Raw genomic sequence first — 21,526 nt, 5'->3', positions numbered from 1 at the left:
CTCTTGGCAGGGGCACCACACTGCACTTTTGCAGATGCAAAGACGATCGGGATCGGTGTGTGCCAAGCCACCTCCCTCGGTCCCCCCACCACCAATACTCATAGTGCACATTTGGAATGACTTATCGGGGGAAAAATTGTCGATATGTTGCTTATGCATCACGTTGAATGGGGGAAAAAAACTGCAAAGAACCATCAAAACGTTTTTAATTTTCTTCATGTGGCCAAATGCATTTGAGAAACGGCGGCCTTCTGCAGAGCAAACCTTAGAAACAGGTTTGGTTCAGTGTATACATCAGACGTCGCTTGATTGAACGTTGTCTATGGAGGCTCCCTGATGCTAGATCTTGACACCTCGATGTGCATTTGCGGCACAAACTCTTCATCAACAAGATGAAGTCATCTGCCTCTGAATCAACCAACACCCGAAGAGAGACGCAGTTGTTGTGGGAGGACACATTGGCAGGCAAATTAATCCATTGAGAAGGTTCACTAGAAGTCTTAGTGTGACTCAACCTAAGGCTGTGTGGTCTGTGATCACAAGTGGAGTCCTGGGTCGCCATAAGCACTGATTAATGAAGTGCCCGGATCTTCCACAAAAGATGCAAAGAAAGACCCTGCGAAACCTGCCGGGCGTTTTCCTCTGGGGAGAGGCAGGTTCTGCCAAGTTGCATGGGTTCTTCCTCAGCGGCAACAGGCATTTCGGGGATTGTTAAAGGCTGGGTGACAAGACAAGGGACACTGGCGTTCGGGGAGGAAATTGGTGTCTCGCACAAGGGCAGCGTTGTATGATGCGATTGTCAGTCTGAATCAGGATTATAATCAGATTAATTGATCGACAAACTCAGGCTCATCCCAAGTAGACACCTGATCTTGAGGCCTCGCAAACAGTCCGCAAATGAAAGCTGGGTTTACAGAGGCTAAAATCCTGAATTCGCTAGCATAGCAAGCTGATTGAGAGCTGTGATGTAATGGCATTAGTTGTTTGCCTGAAGACTGATTAATGAAGGGTTGATCAAAGAACCGATACGAACCAAATATTGACGGAATGAACAATCCGTTAATGTACTGGGAGACACAGATCCACATTTATATGATCTGGCACTTGCATTTCTCTGCACCCGAGGTTCATCTGTGCCCTATGAAAGAATGTCTTCTAAAGCTGGTGAAATACTTTCTAAAAAAAGAAACCAGCTAAAGCCAAACACTGTGGGAAAGCTATTATTTCCAAATAAAAATGAATAACAAATTATCCTTATAGCACTTGTTTCATTTTGTTCATATCATGACACAAGCATATTCATAACATTTCGTGATACCCAGTGTCAAAATCAAGGCCCGGGGGCCAGATCTGGCCCGCCACATCATTTTATGTGGCCCGCGAAAACAAATCAAGCATGTCAAGTTCTGTAATGCTTGTTAAAGTCTGAACCAAAATTTCAAATTGTCATGTGTAATCCACAATCACAGTCAATATTCTTGACTTCTGATTTTAAAATTAGTTATTCATCAATTTGTTGTGCACTGAGTATGTAACATGTAGATATGATTAAACAGCTATCTGGTTTCCCAAAATTCATAATGGCCCTCCAAGGCAAACCGTAAATACAATGTGGCCCACAACAAAAAATCTTTGACACCCCTGCCTTACACACACAGCCATAGAATTCTCAACACTGGTGACATCTTCTTCTGACTGCTTCGAGATCATTGGTGGCACCATAGAGCAAATGAAGCACCATGAAGCTTTAAACCATGTACAAACCAATTGTCTGCAAAGCTTCATTGTTTCATGAGGCTTCGTTTGGCTGTCACTAGTTGAACCATTACTAAACATTTTCAAAAGGTTGCAAAATGTGGGTGGTGAAGCTACAATAAGAACTAGAGCTTGCTTTAAGTGACCTGTGTGACAAGCAAAGGAGCGACAGACCATTTTCCTTGGAAAAGTGCTTGGGACTAGACACTGATCAGAGAGGCATCACCATCGTGACGTCACTGAATTTCTGGGAATAAGCTATCGAAGTCCTGCAAAATCATGAAGGAGCTCAGCTTTGCCAAGGCTTTCCAGGTAGGTTCCCAAACAACTCAGAGATGTGCACAAGTAGGATCAATTTTCAACTTCTTGGGAGCTCCTTGAGTGTCACAAAGGCGACGAAATTTGTCTCAAGCGTGTAGTGATTAGACGGGTTCATCGCTTTTAGCCTGAGTCCAATTGAGCATAGATCGAAGAAAGCATTGCATTCAATAACAGCTCTGCTTCTCACAGGCATCCAACAATTTCTGAAATGGCAAGAGCACAGGCTTAAACAAGACTTGTTTTGAATAAGCTTTCAAATAATTATCGAATCAATGAACCTTGAAAAGAAATCTGAAAAAAATCACCTTGGTTAAATTAAATTGGACTGATTGCTTTATGACAGCCCATTTTGTTTCTGTTTTGTATGTTTATAATTTAAAATATTTTCATTTTGTTTTTCTACCAGAGCCTGCAATCCGAAGGAAATTCCCGGAAGACTTTCAAGATGAGGTCTGTTTTTTCAAACTTTTAGTTTGCATTTCCTTTCATTGTGTCTGTATGAGAAGTTTTACCTGTCGTCAATGTTCACTCCAGTTTTCTATGCGTCTGAGCATTCATAAAAATTCCTTGAGCATTCCTTGGACCGGGCGGCAGTGGTCAACTGGTTAACATGCTGGCCTCACAGTGCAGAGCTCCAGGGTTCGACTCCGGCTCTGGCCTTCCCGTGTTTGCCTTTGCCTGTTCTTCTTGTGCCTGTGTGGGTTTTCTCCGGGTATTCCGGTTTCCTCCCACATTCCAAAAACATGCATGGCAGGTCAATGAAACACTCTAAATTGTCCCTAGGTGTGATTGTGAGCATCAATGATTGTTCGCCAAGGTGTGCCCTGCGATTGGCTGGCAACCTATTCAGGGTGTACCCCGCCTGCTGCCCGAGGACAGGTGGGATTAGGCTCCAGCATGCCCGTGACCGTTTTGAGCAGGGGTGCCCAAACTTTTTGGACCGAAGATCTACTTTTCGATCAACTAACCTCCCGGGATCTACCCTTACCGGCGCACGCGCACACACACACACACACACACATGCGCGCGCGCCACCGTAAATTCAAGATTTACCTGCTTTATTTTATTTTATTTTTTTTTGTTTTTTTTGTGAAAATGAGACTGATAGGATGATTAGGGTGCAGCCTACATTAACACAAAAAATATATTACTAACATGTACAAAGACACACAAATGGTTGTTAGTTTTTTTTCTCCTCGACACTCCTCCGATCTACTTGGGACCTGTCTTAGATCTACCGGTAGATCAGGATCCACGTAATGGGCACCCCTGCTTTTGAGGATCCTTGGATTAGAAAATGAATGGATGGATTCCTTGGACCACAGTGAGCAACGCGAGACATGCATAGCCAAACCAATATCGCATTTGTCTTAAGTCTGAGATATACTGTATCATGTTACACAAAAAGAAAAAAAGAAAAAAAAAACCTCCACCAATATCAGGTGAAACTTAGTTAGGCGCAGCGGCTAGCAGCTTGCCTCCATTTTAGCAGGACTGACAGCTCAATTTTTTTACTTCAGTGATTACATTCCAAACAATGATTAGCGGTCACCATTCCCTTGACTCCTCCGCATGTAGAGGACACGACATGGCCAGTTCCCCAACCTCGCTGACTGTACATTTGCACCTGTGTACTCTCAAAATAGATGATGGTCCTCATGGGTAGAACGAAACATGAATGGAAAAGCTGAGTCAGTTTTGATTGTTTTGTTGAAACAGTGGTATTATACAGACGAATTGTATTCAAGAATGAAAGAAACCTATTAGAACAGTCTTTGAATCAATAGTATGAATACGTTTAATTGACAATTTTACATCAATTCCAATATTTTACTCAGGTAAATATTTGTTACAAGCAAGTAAAAGTAGAAAAATGTGATTCATCAGAATTGTTAGGGTTTGGATGTGACCCCAATAGCACGACAACAGGCAGGTATCGTGGAAGCCAACACTTGGCGTAGTTTATTCAAGAGTCTTCACAAAGTCACTCAGGAAGAAGCATGAGGAGTCCACAAGGAAATGTCCACACAAGGAACAAAAAGCTGCAGGAGATGGCAACAGAGTCCACTGGCGTGGTGACGGCACGAACTTGCACTGAGGAATGGTCTGTGAGTCAATTTGTACCAGTCCAAACGAGCAGATAGGCAACAGGTGGGTGATGAGCTAACGAGTCTCAGGTGTGAGGTGCAGAGCACCCTGGCTGAGGAGGCTGCCTGGCCGGGCCCTCCCTAACAGTACCCCCTCCCCTACGGGAGCCACCCGGCGACCTGCCAGGCCTGCCGGGATGGGCGCGATGAAACTCGGTGATCAGGGCAGGGTCCATAATGAGCCGGGAAGAGACCCAGCTCCGATCCTCCACGCCGTAGCCCACCCAGTCAACCAGATACTGGAATCCGCGCCCCCGGCGCCGGACATCCAGCAGTTCACGGACCTTCCACTGGGGGTGCCCGTCCACAAACTCGGGGGGAGGCGGGGCCGGGGTCGGAGGCAACAGGGGGTCGACAGACACAGGTTTAACCCGAGACACATGAAAAACAGGATGGATCTTCATAGAGGGAGGGAGCTTCAGACGCACTGCTGCAGGACCGAGCACCTTCTGGATCACATAGGGCCCAACAAACCAGGGGTTGAGTTTTTTGTCACCCGACTGAAGAGGAAGATCCTTGGATGACAGCCACACCTTCTGCCCAGGTCGGTAAGCCGGTGCTGAACGACGACGACGGTTGGCACCACGACTGGCACGTTCCGTCGCACGGAGCAGAGCGGATCGGGTGACCTCCCAGACACGGCGACAGCGATCCAGGTGGTTCTGCACCGAAGGAACTGCCACTTCAGACTCCTGTGCAGAGAAGATGGGTGGCTGGTACCCCAGAGATACCTTGAAGGGTGAGAAGCCGGTGGTGGAGCAGACCAGCGAGTTGATAGCATATTCAACCCAGGGAAGAAACCGGCTCCAGGAGGCAGGCTTCTTCGCGGCCACACAACGAAGGGCGGACTCCACGCTCTGGTTCATCCTCTCAGTCTGTCCGTTAGTCTGGGGATGATATCCTGAGGAGACACTAACAGAAGCGCCTAACCCCTTGCAGAATGCCTGCCATACACGGGAGACGAATTGGGGTCCTCGATCAGAGACAACATCCTTGGGAAGACCATGCAGGCGGAACACATGGGCCATGAGGAGCTCCGCAGTCTCTGAGGCCGACGGTAGTTTAGGCAGGGCCACCAGGTGAACTCCCTTGCTGAAGCGGTCCACCACCGTTAGGATCACAGTGTTACCTTCAGAAGGGGGAAGTCCAGACACAATGACCCAACCAACTGGACCCCGCAGGACTAGAGGCCTGGTCCCACTGCCTCCCTTTTCTGTTTCCGGCATGGCCAGGGTTGCCGTCGCCCTCCGTCCTGATTCCCAACGAGGCAAGAGTTGCCGTCGCCCGTCCCTGTTCCTGGCGAGGCAAAGGTTGCCATCGTCCTCTGTCCCTGTTCCTGGCGAGGCAAGGGTTGCCGTCGCCCTCCGTCCCTATTCCCGGCGAGGCAAGGGTTGCCGTCGCCCATCCCTGTTCCTGGCGAGGCAAAGATTGCCGTCGCCCTCCGTCCCTATTCCCGGCGAGGCAAAGGTTGCTGTCGCCCTCCGTCCCTATTCCCGGCGAGGCAAAGGTTGCTGTCGCCCTCTGTTCCCATCCCCGGTGACGCAAGTGTTGCGTCCCGCCCTCCCGCCCTGTTTCCACAGACTCCGGCCACTGGGTGACTTTGGGACGTCTGGGATCCGTCCCTTGAGGGGGGGGGGGGTACTGTTATGTTTCGATCTGGTTACGTTTGGTTTTGATTCCTCATGTGCCCTTTTTTCGCCACCTGTTCTCGTTATCAGTGTTCCTTGTGTGTAACCAATTAGCTCCCTCAACCCTTTGTGTGTTGTCCAGGTGTTTCTCGTTGTCTCGTCACTTGGCTTGTATTTAGTTCCCTGAGTTTCTGCCAGTCTTGGTTGGGTCATTGTGAGCTGTGAGTATGTGAGCATACATGTGCTCCTGTCATGTTTTGTTTCCTGCTGTAATTTGGTTTGATACTTGTGATTTCCAGGCATTTTTGAGTACTTCGACTTCGTGTTTTTTCCATTGTACTCCTGTGTGTATTTTTTGTTAAATACATTTTGGTCAATCCACCCTGCTCCTCCCTGCCTCCCTGCTTTTTGGGGTCCTACAACTACCATCTCGCAAAACGTGACAAGAATTATGGAAAATGGTGCTATTATTTTTAAAAATGTGATTGCCTGACAGCACATATTTTTAAAAATGTGATTGCCTGACAGCACACACACACACACGCTCAGACTCGTGGGCAATTAGTGGGATAATGCTTTATATTTTGTTGATGCATGCAGCGATGCGAGGCTCCTTTGGTTGCCAAATAAGGTGTTTATCCCCCAACATGTCAAAGCTCGTTTTCCATGTGTTTAGCTGCGTTTTCTCCTGGAAGACAAATTTTATTCAAGAAAAAAAAATTGAACGGTTGTTCAAAAGCCATTCACAGGCGCTGGAATGAACACGTTTGCAGAAACGTTCAATAGTCAGAAGTCAGAAGTCCACTACGTTTACTTCACGTTCGCCCAAAATATGAACGACTTCATAAGCTTTCGTTCATCGTACTCGTTCAGGTGCAACACTGACCATTAACTGTTCATTCTCGGAGGCCTTATCATTTTGCCCTTCACATTTTTGTTGCAGCAAAACAATAATTTGACCTCATGCAGATGCAGCTAAACTATTAACAATGTGGTTTATGGTCATAGAATTTGAAAAAAAATATGACAAAAATGTAAAAAGAGATGTTAATTTTATAAAGTGGCTGCAGTATATTGTGCTGTTTTCATACATTGACATGCTAATAATTTTCATGTCTTCAACAGGAAACCATTAAGACGGTGCCAAAGTTCTGCTTTCCGTTCTGCTTGGATAGGTACACTTTGACAACTTTCTGCTCTTTTGTTTGTCTGTTTGTCTGTGTGTCTGTCTGCCCGTCTAATCTATCAGTTACACTCTCCTCCAAGAGCGCAGCAACAAGGCCAATAATTTCATTTTTGCCGCAAACCAAAATCATATGGGTTTAACGTCAAACAAAAGAACTCTGAAAAGAAAAGCCATATTTTTGATGAGCAAAAACATTCAAATAGATTTAAATATATAAGAAATAACATTTGGGATCAATACTTTGCTTGCAATAACTGCAAAGGCAGCGACCCAATGACATCACAAAGTTAATGGATATTTTAATAGTTTTTACTGCAACCTCCTCCAGTTGTTTTGTCTAAATACTCCCATCAGTGTCCATTTTAACTGGCATATCCTGTCAAAGTGAAGTGTGGACTTGGTGATTTCAAAGCCCTCTCGTCTTTCTAGTTCTGGCAGTGAGCTTAAGGGTTATTATCTTTCTGCATTTTCAAACTTCTCTGGATCTGTTTGGTGGCATCATTATTTTTCACTTGCCAGACAGATTGTTCGTCTAGACCTCTGAGATCATTTTTCTGCTTGCAACATGTGCTGATGATCCATTGCTGAGAAGAGCAGGGAAGGGGAAACCTGTTTGTCATGAAAGAACAACTGCTACTAGCTATACTGTACCTTGGATTCCTAGAGGGGAAGATGGTATGACTGTCAGTTCTTGCCATGAAGGTTGTGGAGGATGGATACATTATTGCCTTTTTTGCCCCATGGACTGGTTTCATGTCAGCCAATATTTTCAGGGACCGGCCTTTAAGGTTCCGGATAAGTACAACCAAATAATATGATATGACCTGCATGAAAAGTATGGTATTTTTGAAACATAATAATAAACACGAATCGTGACATGACGTCCTTTCTGGCCACAACACTCTCTGGTCGCGAAGGTAACTTTTAGACGTGCCTTCAAAATAAGATACACAGCAAATACTGTATTTTCCGGACTATAAGTCACTCTGGAGTATAGGTCGCACCAACCATAAAATGCATAATAAAGAAGTAAAAAACATACTGTATATAAGTCGCACTGGAGTATAAGTCGCATTTTGGGGTGAAATTTATTTGATAAAATCCAACACCAAGAACATACATGCAATCTTGAAAGGCAATTTAAAATTAAAATAAAATAGAAAACAACACGCTGAATAAGTTACATGACGCATAAACCACAAACTGAGAACGTGCCTGGTATGTTCAAGTAACATATTAAGAGTTATTCAGATAACTATATATAGCATAAAGAACATGCTAACAAGTTCACCAAACCATCAATGACACTCCAAATCACAAAATCCATTGAAATCCTCATCCTCTGTGTCACTTTTAAAACAACTCTACCAACTCCGGAGGTTGAAGATGCAGCGCTTCCTCTTCTACGTCGCTTACGTCAGACTCATCATGGTTTTATCAATACAGGTCTAGAGCGGCCTCTTGTGGTTTAATGTGAAAATAACATGTGAAATCAGAATCGTATATAATAAGTGAACCGTAGTGCGGTGGTACCACCCAGTGACAACTGTGAGACAATGTGCAAAGTATCAGCAGAGCTAAAGTGATCAGTGGTAGAATACAATACTATGACAGTTGTACAGTTGCTGAAAAAAATCTTTGGATCATTTTAGAGTGACCAGTAGCAGTATTTGTTGTACAAGAAGAGTGACTACCTCAGTGACTGTTTAGGGAGTTAATGGCTAGAGGGAAAAAGCTGCTTAAGTGTCTGCTGGATTTGGTGCGCATGGATCTGTAGCGCCTGCCTGAGGGGAGTAGCTGGAAAAGATGGTGGGCAGGGTGCGGGGGATCCAGGAGGATTTTCCGTGCCCTTGTTTTGATTCTTGCAGTGTGCAAGTCCTCAAGAGTGGGTAGGGCGGTGCCAGTGATTTTTTCCGCCATCCTAACTGTCCGTTGAAGTCCGATTTTGCCCTTTTTTTGTGGCGGCCCCAAACCAAACCGTGATGGAAGAACACAGGATTGATTCGGTGACTGCCATGTAGAACTGACGTAGCACCTCCTGTGGCAGGCCATGCATCCTCAGCAGCCTCAGGAAGTACATCCTCTGCCAGGCCCTTTTCAGGATGGAGATGGTGTTGACTTCCCACTTCATGTCCTAGGAGATTGTGATTCCCAGGAACTTGAAGGTCTCGACGGTTGACACAGGGCAGTTGGATAGTGTGAGGGGCAACTGTGGTGAAGGATGTTTCCTGAAGTCCACGATCATCTCTACAGTCTTGAGCGTGTTCAGCCCGAGGTTGTGTCGGTTGCACCAGAGCTCCAGCTGCTCCACTTGTCGGTACGCAGACTCGTCGCCGTCTTTGATGAGACCGATGACCGTGGTGTCGTCTGCGAACTTTATGAGTTTGACAGCTGGACTTGTTGAGGTGCAATCGTTTGTGTAGAGGGAGAAGAGCAGTGGAGAGAGAACGCATCCCTGTGGGGCTCCAGTGCTAGTGGTGCGTGTTGATGATGTTGTTCTTCCCAGTCTTACCTGTTGTATCCGTCCCGTCAGGAAGCTGAGGATCCACTGGCAGATCGTAGGGGACACACCGAGCTGGAGAAGTTTGGGGGTGAGGAGTTCCGGGATGATGGTGTTGAGCGCAGAGCTGAAATCCACAAACAGGATCCTTGCGTAGGTCCCTGTGCTGTCGAGGTGCTCGAGGATGTTGTGCAGACCTATGTTGACTGCGTCCTCCACAGACCTGTTTGCCTGGTAGTCAAACTGAAGAGGGTCCAGCAGGGGTCCGGTGACATTCTTTAGGTGGTTCAGCACAAGGCGTTCAAAGGACTTCATGACCACAGACGTCAGAGCGACAGGCCTATAGTCATTCAGTTCCGATGTTGCCGATTTCTTGGGAACTGGGATGATGGTAGACTGTTTGAAGTAGGATGGGACCTCACACAGCTCCAGGGATCTGTTGAAGATTTGTGTGAAGACCGGAGCCAGCTGGTCAGCGCAGACTTTCAGCCAGGAGGGGGAGACTTTGTCGGGCCCCGCAGCTTTCTTGATCTTCTGCTGCTTGCCGTCTCACGTCCTGTTCGTAGATCTGTAGGGGAGAAAATGAGGGTGGGGGTGGGGTAGTGATAGAGAAATCTACGAACAAAATTGTATCATGTTTAAAGTTTCGGTTAATTTGGGCACGTCTAGACATACTCAGCGCAGAGGTGTCGGCCGTTTAGGCGGAGGGCCTTTCCTGAGTAATCACGTTAAAGCAAGGGGGGCGAAGGCTAAATTCAATCACAGAGTGGGAATAAACAAATTGGGAACAAAGAGTCGTTGAATACCAAATGACAGTTTGGGAACAGCTGTCGCGCCCAGGTGGACATTAGTCATCAGCAAAGTCTGTGACTTGTGTATTCGGGTAAATCAAATCATTACCGGGGGGCGCGGGGTGCAAATCTCGGGGGCAGTGTCTTTCTTGTATTTTGCAATAAAAGTTCGAACCGGCGGAGAGGGAGGGGTGAGTGTGATCGCGGAGCAACTGGCCGTCGTTCGCTCTCAGAGATCCGCTCCCGCCGATATTGAAGACAATTTTCCTGTGTGCCGAGTCATTTCTTTAACTTTGTCCGAGGAAATCTCTGACAGGTAGATAGAGTAGTTTCTGAGATATACTCTCGATCAGGGGTGCGCCATTACGTCGTTCGCAATGGACCGGTAGCTCGCAGACTGGGCTCAAGTCGTTCGCGAGGGGTGTTGAGTCAAAAAAACATTTTTGTGTCTCTGTGCATGTTAGTAATATATTTTTTGTGTTCATTCACACTCCACCCTAATCATCCTATCAGTCTCACTTTCACAAAAAGTATTTAAAAAAATTAAATAAAGTAAAGCAGGTCACCTTTAACCTATGGTGGTGGGTGACCTGTGTCACCGGAAGTTTTTTGGGCTCAGCAGTTTGCAATTGCAGCTTGCGATCAGAGCTGTTGCGATATTGCTTTTATTATTATTAGTATTATTATTCTCATTCAGAGTTTGTTTCGTGTACAATTCAGCGATGGCACTCACAAAGAATGGTAATCTGAAGGGCTGAGAGGAGCATTTTAAAACGGTACACGTAAGCTAGATAACTGGCTTCAAAAGTGAATCGTATGCCTCCTTGTCAGGCCTCCCACTGAAGGTAGGCAGTAATTTCCTTTAAACAAGCTCATAAACTCTTGTGTCTTCTTTATTTTTCTGTTTCGTTCATCTTAGGGGCCATTATGGCTGTTGCTCATTATGGCATGCGTGTGTAAGTGCGTGCGTATGCGCGTGTGCACGATAACGGGTCATCAAGTGAGGGAGGTTGGTTGATTGAAAAGTAGATCTTTGCTCCAAAACGTTTGGGACCCCTGCTATAGATGATTGATCTATTATTATATTCATATTAAAACATGAAAATACACAAAGAACAAGGAGGAGGACTAGTTCAGTTTTTTCAAACTTCTTCCTACTTTCTTTGAACATCTAAACTGTGTTATTTACTTCTTTGAAGATTTTTGAACTTCTCTTTTACTTCCTACCAAATTGCTGTCATCTGTTTATATGGTCAATCAACAAATAAACAGACAGTCACATCTCACTGAGTGGGAGCTGAACCCATTCTGCCTGCACGGTAGTCTGGCGACGAAACTACCTCCCGATCAGTTACATTGTTTGTCAAAACAAAGTTCATATCTCACAAATCCAATTAGGGCAGATACCCGATGTGGAAAAAGTAATTCCTCCGCAAACTTAATAACTGGTGGTGCCACCTGAGAACTGAAATTTAGAAATCTTTTACCCACCATTGTTTTTCTTCATATAGGATGGTTTTCAAGCATGAAGCGCGCTGTCTTGAATACTCATATTGTATTATCACATTGTGTTGTCAAACCTTTTCTCTCTGCAGTGTCATGATCAACCAGATGGACCAAAATTTCACCTTTGTGCTGACTGACATCAACAGTAAACACAGATTTGGGTTTTGTCGCCTCTCGTCAAGCTCACACACCTGCTATTGTCTCCTTAGGTGAGCGTCATGTTTACTTTTTTGTTCTCTTTTATTTGTTTCATTTATTGTGCAACTGCATTATTTTGGAATTTCCATCAAAATTGTCCTGAGCTGTCAACTTTCCTACTAAAGGTTTCTTTGTATTCCCCAGCTACCTGCCCTGGTTTGATGTGTATTATAAACTGCTAAATATCATTGCAGATTACACTGTGTTTGGCCAGGTAAGGAAAATAAAGATATTGTAACTTTGTATTAATGTCGGCTAAATAAAATCTCAATAAATGTCTGCAAAATGTCACTCTATGTCACCAACCTACAAAGTTGAATGAAAACCCCATTCAAAGCCAACTAAAAATAACAATGCCCTGAAATGTAATTTGGCAATATTTGTAAGATTCCTTATTTCTTCAGTCATCAGTGTAGTCGTAGCTGCAACATACTAAATAAATGCAAATGTACTAAAGGTGAACAGTGTGAAAGTGGGATTGCAGTACTTTATGAATAAATTGCATAAATGGCATACGGACACTCAAGAAAGACACCTTAAAAGAAAATATAATGTGATATTTATTGTAGGATATTCTTCATTTTCTTTAATCTTTTGAATGCTTTAGGAAATCAATTTCCGGGATCTCCTGGTGTCCTTACACACCCTTTCCATTCCTGAGCCTGGTGTCCCTGTTCATCTTGCTATGGTGAGTCACAATTCACTACATCATTTTATCATCATTTTTGTTTAAGATAAGAATTAACTTGGGGGGGGGGAAAAGCAAATGTGTAAACCTCAATGTATTTTGTGGAGCAGGTAAACATTTCTCCCATCACAGTTCACTGGTATGATTCGGCACCCATAAGTATGAAAAATGCTTGTGAAGCCAGCAATTTTGCCATTCCATTTGCACAGTTTTGTATTCCACCGTCCAAAGTTGTAATTTTGGGTGTCCATGTGTGTTGTTGCTCAAATTTATTGTGGTCTGAAAATTTATTGCTAAATCATCAGTGGAAATATACTAAGGTAAACCAGACTATACGTGTGTGTGTGTGTGTGTGTGTGTGTGCGTGTGTGTGTGTGTGTGTGTGTGTGTGTGTGTGTGTGTGTGTGTGTGTGTGTGTGTGTGTGTGTGTGTGCGTGCGTGCGTGTGTTTAATCAAATTGATTATTTTACTTGGACATCTCTCTTGGGCTCTGGTAATTGATTTCATTTCCTTTGTGCAACAAAACAAAAAAACACATGGAGCTTTAATCATGCTAGATAAAAACTTGTGAGGTATGGTGTGCAGTTGTCTTGAACAACGGTTTGGTTTCAGTGTTACCACAAAGTGTGTTGTGGCACACTGACGACACATTTGCAAGTGTGGCACTCCATCGCGCTCTGGATAATGACAAAAGATGACTGACACCAATGGTAAATATTATCTTAAAACCTTCTAATGATGATTTGGTTTTCTGTTGATTCCAGCATTTCTACTTCACTGTACCTGACTTAAAAGAGCTCCCCAGAATACCAGAGAACGTGAGTTTTTTCCACTTTTTCTTCGACAAGGATCAAATCTCGCTCCTTGAGCATACAAAACAGTGTCTAGCGATACCCTCATGCAGTCGTTGAGCGAAAACTAGTACTTTGAGGGGTTTTTTTTTTTTTTTGTGATTTCAAATCCAGCGACGATGGCAACAAGTGCTGGCTTCCGGGCGGGTTCTTTAATAGAGCTCTTTTTGCTTTCAGAATACCGCCACAGAAATGGCAATGTTATATTTGACTGATACTACTCACTTGAACATAATAATTGTGTTGAAATTGTGTTGAATGATAAGATTTGTTGTTTTTGAGCTCTTTGATTTTTTTTTCCACTCCTTATGGAATTTTCGCAGAACGTTTGGGTCAAATAGCACGCGGAATCTCTTCCTCTAAAAAAGTGAAGAAATACCATCCATCCATCCATTTTCAACACTGCTTGTACAGAACTGGGTCACGGGAAGTTGCTGGAGCCTATCCCAGCTGACTTTGGGCAGAAGGCAGACTATACCCTGAAGTGGTCGCCAGTCTCTTGCAGGGCACATATTGAGACAAATGACCATTCATACCCACATCACACCGTCACTGAGTGGGAACCGATCCCACGCTGCCCGCACACAAGTCCAGCATGTGTACCACTGCACCATCAGCGACCATGAAGAAATACCACACAATCTATTACATCCATCCATTTTCTGAACTGCTTATCGTCACAGGGGTTGAGGGGCGTGCTGGAGGCTATCCCAGCTTTCTTCGGGCAGTCGGCAGGGTACACCCTGAACTGGTTGCCAGCCAATCGCAGGGTGCACACAGACAAACAACCATCCGTGCTCACAATCACATTTACGGACACTTTAGAGTGTTCCATTAGCCTACCATGCATGTTTTTGGAATGTAGGAAGGAACCGGAGCACCCGGAGAAAACCCACGCAGCACGTGGAGAACATGCAGACTCCACACAGGAAGACCGGAGCCTGCACTTCTGCACTGTGAGGCCAACGTGCTGACCAGTTGTCCACCGTGCCGCCCATGATCTATTCCATCTTTGTTAAATATGAGCACGTTTTCGTCAGGCCATATTCAGTTTGAATGAATCATTGAAAAATTCCACACAACCCACATGACGCTGAGCTTGCATAGAGAGGTTCCGACGGGTCTATTCAGTAGAAAAGAGCACACTGACAGCAAAGTATGACTTCATTAGATTTTATTTATATCTATATACAGTAGGCATTGTAAATATTGACTTAATACACATGAACCCACACAATTGATGGAAATTCCTAAAAGAGAAATAAATGCTGGTCAAGGGATAGCAATTTAGCCAATTTGGATGACTGGATGGATTTGTGTGTAGCAGATTTTTTGAAAATGACTTGCCATAGGGTCGGGGGAAAAAAATCAGTCGATGTAGTGACAGTTGCCAAGCTGGCAACACAAGTATTGTACATCATTTAAATTAGATGCGTGAATGAAGAATGACAATTACCTGAGAATGAAAAATAATTTTTGTTTGTTTCAGGTTTTCTTTGCACCTATTTTCTTTAGTCATTCAATAGTAGTTTGTGATGCTTTTGTGTCAGATTGACTCCACAATTGTTGACTTTTTTTGCCTGGTAATGAGCTATCCCCACCCAGCGACCCCCCCCCCCCCCCCCCATCCCAACCCTCAAATAATGCTGTATTTACTTGAACTTAGGGATGTTTCACGGTGCACCGTGTAATTTATGTTTCATAACGAACACAAGTTTTTGTTTGGCTCTTGCAGAGGAACCTGACAGAGTATTTTTTAGCAGTCGATGTGAATAACATGCTTCAACTCTACGCTAGTATGCTTTATGAACGTCGGATCCTCATCTGCTGCAGCACACTGAGCACTGTAAGTTGAGTCCCCACGTTTTTTTCAGATTTTCTGCAATACCTGTCGAAGCTCATCCACAGTGTTGGGCCTGGTGTCTCTCAACTTCCTCTTCACAATATCCCACAGATTATCTTTGGCGTTCAGGTCAGGGGGGTTGGCAGGCCAATTGAGCACAGTAATACCATGGTCACTAAACCATTTACCGCTGGGTTTGGCACTGTGAGCAGGTACCAGGTCGTGCTGAAAAATGAAATCTTCATCTCCATAAAGCTTTTCAGCAAATGGAAGCATGAAGTGCTCCAAACTCTCCCGATAGCTAGCTGCATTGACCCTGCCTTTGATAAAACATAGTGGACCAACACCAGGAGCTGACATTGCACCCCAGACCATCACTGACTGTGGGTACTTGACACTAGACTTCAGGCATTTTGGCATTTCCTTCTCCCCACTCTAGAATTTCTATCAGGTACTTCAAAAAAAAAAATTGCGTATTGTGATAAAGTTTCTTATTTTCCATAATGTAATGATAAAAAAATCTACTCTCACATATATATTTTAGATTTATTGCACACCAACTGAAATATTTGAGGTCTTTTCAAAATCATCAATTTCAAAACAATAAAAGGCTTAAACTGCTTCAGTTGTGTGTAATGAATCTAAAATATTGAAATGAATGAAAGTCTAATGTTTATCAGTACATTACAGAAAATAATTAACTATCACAATATGCAAATTTTTTGAGGACCTATTATATATATACAGTATATATATATATATACACACACACACACTATGATACAGTTTCCATTTTAACCTTTTTTTCCTCTCTGTTCTTGCAAACAGTTAACAGCTTGTGTCCATGGGTCTGTTGCCATGTTATATCCAATGCACTGGCAACATGTTTACATTCCAGTCCTGCCACAGCATCTATTAGACTACTGCTGGTGAGTTTGTTGGCTCCTATTGAAATACTTGTAGATGAGACGAATCCATGTGCTTTTCACATATATAATGCAAATAAGACTTTGATGTAGTGCAATTTTTTACATTCGAAAAATCTGTTCAATATCCTTTTTCCAATTGCTTGCTAGTTTTTGTGAATGGCAAGTTTATATACGAGGTTAAAAAAAAAGTTTTTTTTCACATTTAAAAATGTACACCAAAAAATTTGAAGCCATACAATTTCAAAACATTTGCAGGTATTTAATATACCTCTGACATCCTTTTGTCAAATTATCCCAAGGATTAAGAATTACAGTGCACATTTCTGGGGCTGCTTTATGCCGTTGAGCAACTGCTCACCTTCCACTCTCCTCCAGCAGGACTAATTCTGAGTTCGGTTTTCGTTACCGTGACATTGTACCAGACACATCTCACATGTGTATTTATACCCTGCTCTGTATGTATAGCATTGTGAAAAAATGCATTGACACGTCACTGGGAATACCGGGAATACATTTTCTCTTTTCTTCAACTGCTTATCACTGATCAGCAATAGACCCAAAAACTCCATTAAATTTGGGGGATAACATGATTTTCTTTTCAGTGCTCCAATGCCCTACCTGATTGGAGTCCATTCCAGCCTGATGGAGGTCAGTAATCTGCTCATTGAAAGTATGAAATTCAGTTGCATTCAATTTTTTTTTTTTTTTAGTCTTAAAAATGATTCTCTTTCAACGTACCGGTAAAGCTGTTTTTTTTAAAAAAACACACTTTAAAAATGACAGCAAAAACAAAATTCTGCACATATTTAAAAGTCAAACAAAACAATCAAACATAACATATTTTCTCAACAATAAACCAGGAACAACATTAAAAACACTTGACAGTGTCTTTTTTCAGACACTAAAAGAAGGGCTCAAGTCTCATGCACACAAAATTATAAATTAACACAAAAGAATAAAAATGAGTTTTCTAAACGGACAGTCATGGGGCTTGTCTAATGTTACACGGGAGGTCATTGCATTGTTTGAGACCAGCAACAGAAGAACCCCTATACTGTCTGAGCTTCCGCTTTTTGTTCAGCGCTTTGTTACAGCTGCAGCTGTTATGAAAGCGCTATATAAATATGGATATATTGTATTGTATTGGATTGAACTTCAGTACCTCCAGGAGCAGCTGCTCAGCTAACTTCAGGCACCGGGCTGAAGTGTAGGGATGAAACATCTCAGAGAGGTAACGGTGTGGCGAGACCATTTTGAAATTCTAAAACGAAAAGCATACTTCTTAAAATGAACTCTTAAGTGCAGAGACAACCTGTGGAAGGAGGCCAGAAGATAAGGGTACATCTGCCAAGATGGCATTCTTCCAAAAGCTTTGTGGCTTGTCGGTGTGGATTTTGTCCTATTTTTTATTTTCAAAAGTGTTGTCCTCCGTTGTCATCTGGCCCTTTCCCTGATAAAGTCACTTCATGCATCCATCCATCATCGAATCACCTACTCGTAATCTTCACGGGGGGTCGCGGGCGTACTGGAGCCTATCCCTGCTTGAAGTCTAGCCCTGCTGACTTTGGGCAGTATGCAGGGTACACCCTGAACAGATTGCCAGGCAATCACACTCACTTCCTGTGGTCCATGATAATGTCTTTACACACATTACCAAGCAGCACAGTGGCTACTTCTCATACTTTTAATAGGATGAATGACAATTTATAGGCTGCGATTGGCTGGCAACCGGTTCAGGGTGTCCCCCGCCTACTGCCCGAAGACGGCTGGGATAGGCTCCAGCACCCCCCGCGACCCTGGTGAGGATTAAGCGGTTGGGAAAATGGATGGATGGACAATTTATAGGCTTGGACACATCTTAGTTGAACATGTTACTACGGTCAAATCATTTTCTGTCTTTTCTATGGGTGCTATCATTTTTGTTCAGGCTTGTTTTGAATTTATTTATTAAAATAGAATTTATTTATTAAAATAATTCTGTTGAACCACAATTCAAAACCAAAGTCAGATTTTCATAGATTAATTTTCTTTAAAAAAAATTCTTACGTTGGTCACTTTTATTAATGTAACGAACAGAGGAGTAACAACTATTTTGAAGATGTGTGTAGGATGCTATTAGGATGTCCTTGTTACTGTCTGGGCAAAACATTCTGACTGCTATATTAGTTATTTTCTATTTCATCATCTATTTTCGATATTTCAGGTCATGAAACTAAATGCAATAGATGACAAAGTAAAGGGTACATTAGAAATTTATTAAAAACACGCGCACACGCGCGCACACACGTGTCCTTTATCTTATATTATACAAATAAACATTAGATTTTATTTGTACATTGTGTATCTTGATTTTCTTGGAATGACGTGGATTTCTTTTCTTTAGAAAGTTCAAGGAATGGCTATGGAGGATGTCGTGATCTTGAATGTGGACACAAACACCCTTGAAACACCCTATAATGATCTTCAAAGCCTACCCCATGATGTGGTGAGGAGCAATCACGTGTTTTTGTCTTTTCTATCCTGTCATTCCTCACTCATTTTGATGACCAAGATGGTCCTACGCACGCACGCAAAGCATTAAACAACCTCAGCAACATTACAGTGCGACCGGAAACTGTCTGCATCGCACTTTTCGTTGTGTTACAGCTTCATTCCAAAATGGAATATATTCATGCCTATCCTCAAAATTCTACACACAACATCCCATAATGAGATTTTTTTTTTTAATTCTAACAAATTAATTACAAATAAAAATCTAACAAATCACATGTCCATAAGTACTTACAACTAAGTTGCATCATGTTTCCACTAATCATTCTTGAGCGATTCCTACAGCTTCATTGAAGTTCACCTTCAGTTGATTGGACATGATTTGGAAAGGGACACACCTGTCTATATAAGGTCCCACAGCTGACAGTACATGTCAGCTGTACTGCCCAGCACGTTTACGTGTGCGTACCTCGACAGCCAGCTAACAGTTGAATGTCCCCCAATAAACAAACAAGGTTTTGGTCTTTGGTCTTGTACTTTAGTGAAGTCATTTGCAGTTTGTTTGTTGTAAAACTAACACAGAATTTGGCACGAATCTGCTGGAAAAAAAAAAAACTGCTGCTTTGAAGGTTGCATTGAGCACAGTAGCCCTCATCATCCATACACATTAGAAATTCCAAACCACCAGGATTATTACTATAGCTGTCCGCCTGCCTTAACCTAGAAATCGGGGGAGAAGACCCTTTGAGGTGAAAAAGAACTCCATGGTCACTCTGTCAAGAAAACCTTCCAGAAGGACCACCACACACGCGCCAAAAACTAATAATGCTTCAAAGAGAAAAAACATCACCTGGAAACTTGTTTACCGAGCAGTGACATTTCATCAATGTTCATTGTACACCAGGAGTGCCCAACCATTCAATTGCGGCTGACCGGTAGTCCATGTAACGGTCCCAAGTCGACCACGAGAGAAAATGGAAACAAAAAATAAGATTTGTGTGTCTGTGTGTGTTGTTATTCTAATATATTTTTGTGTTGGTGTACACTGCACCTTAAGGATCAGTTTCAGTTTCTCCCCCAAAAATAAATAAATAAATAAAAGGTCACCTGTAACCGACGGTGATGCATGACCTCCATTACAGGAAGTTGTTAGCGGTCAGCACTTCGTGCTTGCAGCTAGTCATCAGCAGAGCCGTTGAGACATACTGTATATATTTTTTGTTTATTCTCATTCAAAGTTTGTTTGATCGGCAATTCACCGCTGGCATTGTCAAAGAATCGAAATCTGGAGCACCAGGAGAAGCAATTTAAAATGGTACACGCGAGCCACGATAAGTGATTTTTCTGCACTTAACATGCTACAAAAGTGCATCCCTGCTTCCCTGTGTCAGGTCTCCCACTAAGGTAGGCAGTGATATCCTTTTCACAAACTCGGTGTTATCTTATAGCTCGTTTATTTTTCTGTTTCGTTCATGTTCTAGGGTCTGTTATGGCGGTTGCTCATCATAGCATGCCCGTGCATGTGTATGCGTGCATGTGTGTTTGTGTGTAAGTCATACCTGTCAACTCATACGGTTTAGCCATAATTCATACGGATTTTGTGGTGAATCTTACGTATATGGCCGTATCGCACAAATCATACGGATTCTGAAAATTTCCGGGTTTTTTTTTTCACCAACTCCAAATGATTTGGAGTTGGTGAAAAAAGTAACGCAGGAATACAACTCTTGAACACAGTAATGCCACTAAGTAGAATGATTATTAGACATTAACCAGACATTGTGTTATGGAGATCTACAATAAATATCATTGAACATTTCGTGGGTATATTTTGACATATAAAATGCTTTGGTGTGTTATAAGGATTTTTTGCTCTTTATAAGGATTTTTTTGGTAGTTTATACAGGTTGGCGCTCCGAAAAGTTGACAGGTATGGTAAGTGTATGCATGCACGTGCGGTAACAGATCGTTCGTGGGAGGTTGGATGCTTGAAAAGTAGATCTTTGGTCAAAAGAGGTTGGGCACCCCTGGTCTAAAAGGTCATCAGGATTGTACCTTTAGCTACAATGTGATGCGGGATAATAGTTAATGTACTACATTTTAAACTGAAAAGAAAAACTTTTACATAAGTATTAGCAGATGTTAAGTCATCCTTGTTCCCTCTCCCGGGGTGCAGAGCGCACTCCGCTCACATAAATTCATGAATGCCTATCATCAGCAGCTCAGTTATCTTTGTTTTTCAAACTTCATATCAACTGCTGTGAACTGCTGAGGCAGGTCAAGAAAGACAAAGAATAAATGCAAGGGTCATCAATCAGAAAGGGTCATCTTGCTTATTCACAGTAGTTGGCATGAAGTTTGAAAGTGACAAGTCAAAAGTGTTGTGAGCGACTGGCTGAGACACCAGTTCAATTATTTTTACGCTGAGGGAACATGGAGGCTTGTGCACAAATGGAAAAAGTGTCGGAAGACTACGTTGAAAAAAAAAGTAAGTACAGTAAGTTCTATCTGTATTAGAAGTCCTTATACCAAAAAAATGCAACTTGTATTTCTTTCTCTCCCCCTCTCGCTCTCTCTCTCTCTAAATATACCGTATTGGCCCGAATATAAGACGATGTTTTTTGCATTGAAATAAGACTGAAAAAGTGGGGGTCGTCTTATATTCGCGGTCTAGACATTATACCCATTCACGA

At 43.0% G+C, this 21,526-nt stretch overlaps 1 protein-coding gene across 4 annotated transcripts in view; it reads left to right on the top strand.

Annotated features, from left to right (window-relative positions):
* The window catches only part of dennd1a (DENN/MADD domain containing 1A), a 39,060-nt gene that overhangs the window by 4,007 nt on the left and 13,527 nt on the right, over positions 1-21,526 (top strand). For 3 of the 4 annotated variants that reach the window (XM_086134342.1, XM_086134341.1, XM_086134340.1), the window contains exons 3-12: positions 2,483-2,526; positions 6,977-7,026; positions 11,924-12,043; positions 12,177-12,246; positions 12,640-12,720; positions 13,485-13,538; positions 15,307-15,417; positions 16,243-16,343; positions 16,946-16,991; positions 18,727-18,828. In XM_086134342.1, coding sequence (XP_085990468.1) covers positions 2,483-2,526; positions 6,977-7,026; positions 11,924-12,043; positions 12,177-12,246; positions 12,640-12,720; positions 13,485-13,538; positions 15,307-15,417; positions 16,243-16,343; positions 16,946-16,991; positions 18,727-18,828 — 779 coding nt within the window. Of the gene's footprint in view, positions 1-2,482; positions 2,527-6,976; positions 7,027-11,923; positions 12,044-12,176; positions 12,247-12,639; positions 12,721-13,484; positions 13,539-13,647; positions 14,528-15,306; positions 15,418-16,242; positions 16,344-16,945; positions 16,992-18,726; positions 18,829-21,526 lie in introns of those variants that run through there. The other variant, XM_086134343.1, reaches the window with a different exon arrangement.

The sequence above is a fragment of the Hippocampus guttulatus genome, chromosome 17, assembly GCF_054856545.1.
Source record: "Hippocampus guttulatus isolate MCC_2025c chromosome 17, RoL_Hgut_1.0, whole genome shotgun sequence".
Classification (NCBI taxonomy): Eukaryota; Metazoa; Chordata; class Actinopteri; order Syngnathiformes; family Syngnathidae; genus Hippocampus; species Hippocampus guttulatus.
This window is presented reverse-complemented; position numbering and strand designations above follow the sequence as displayed.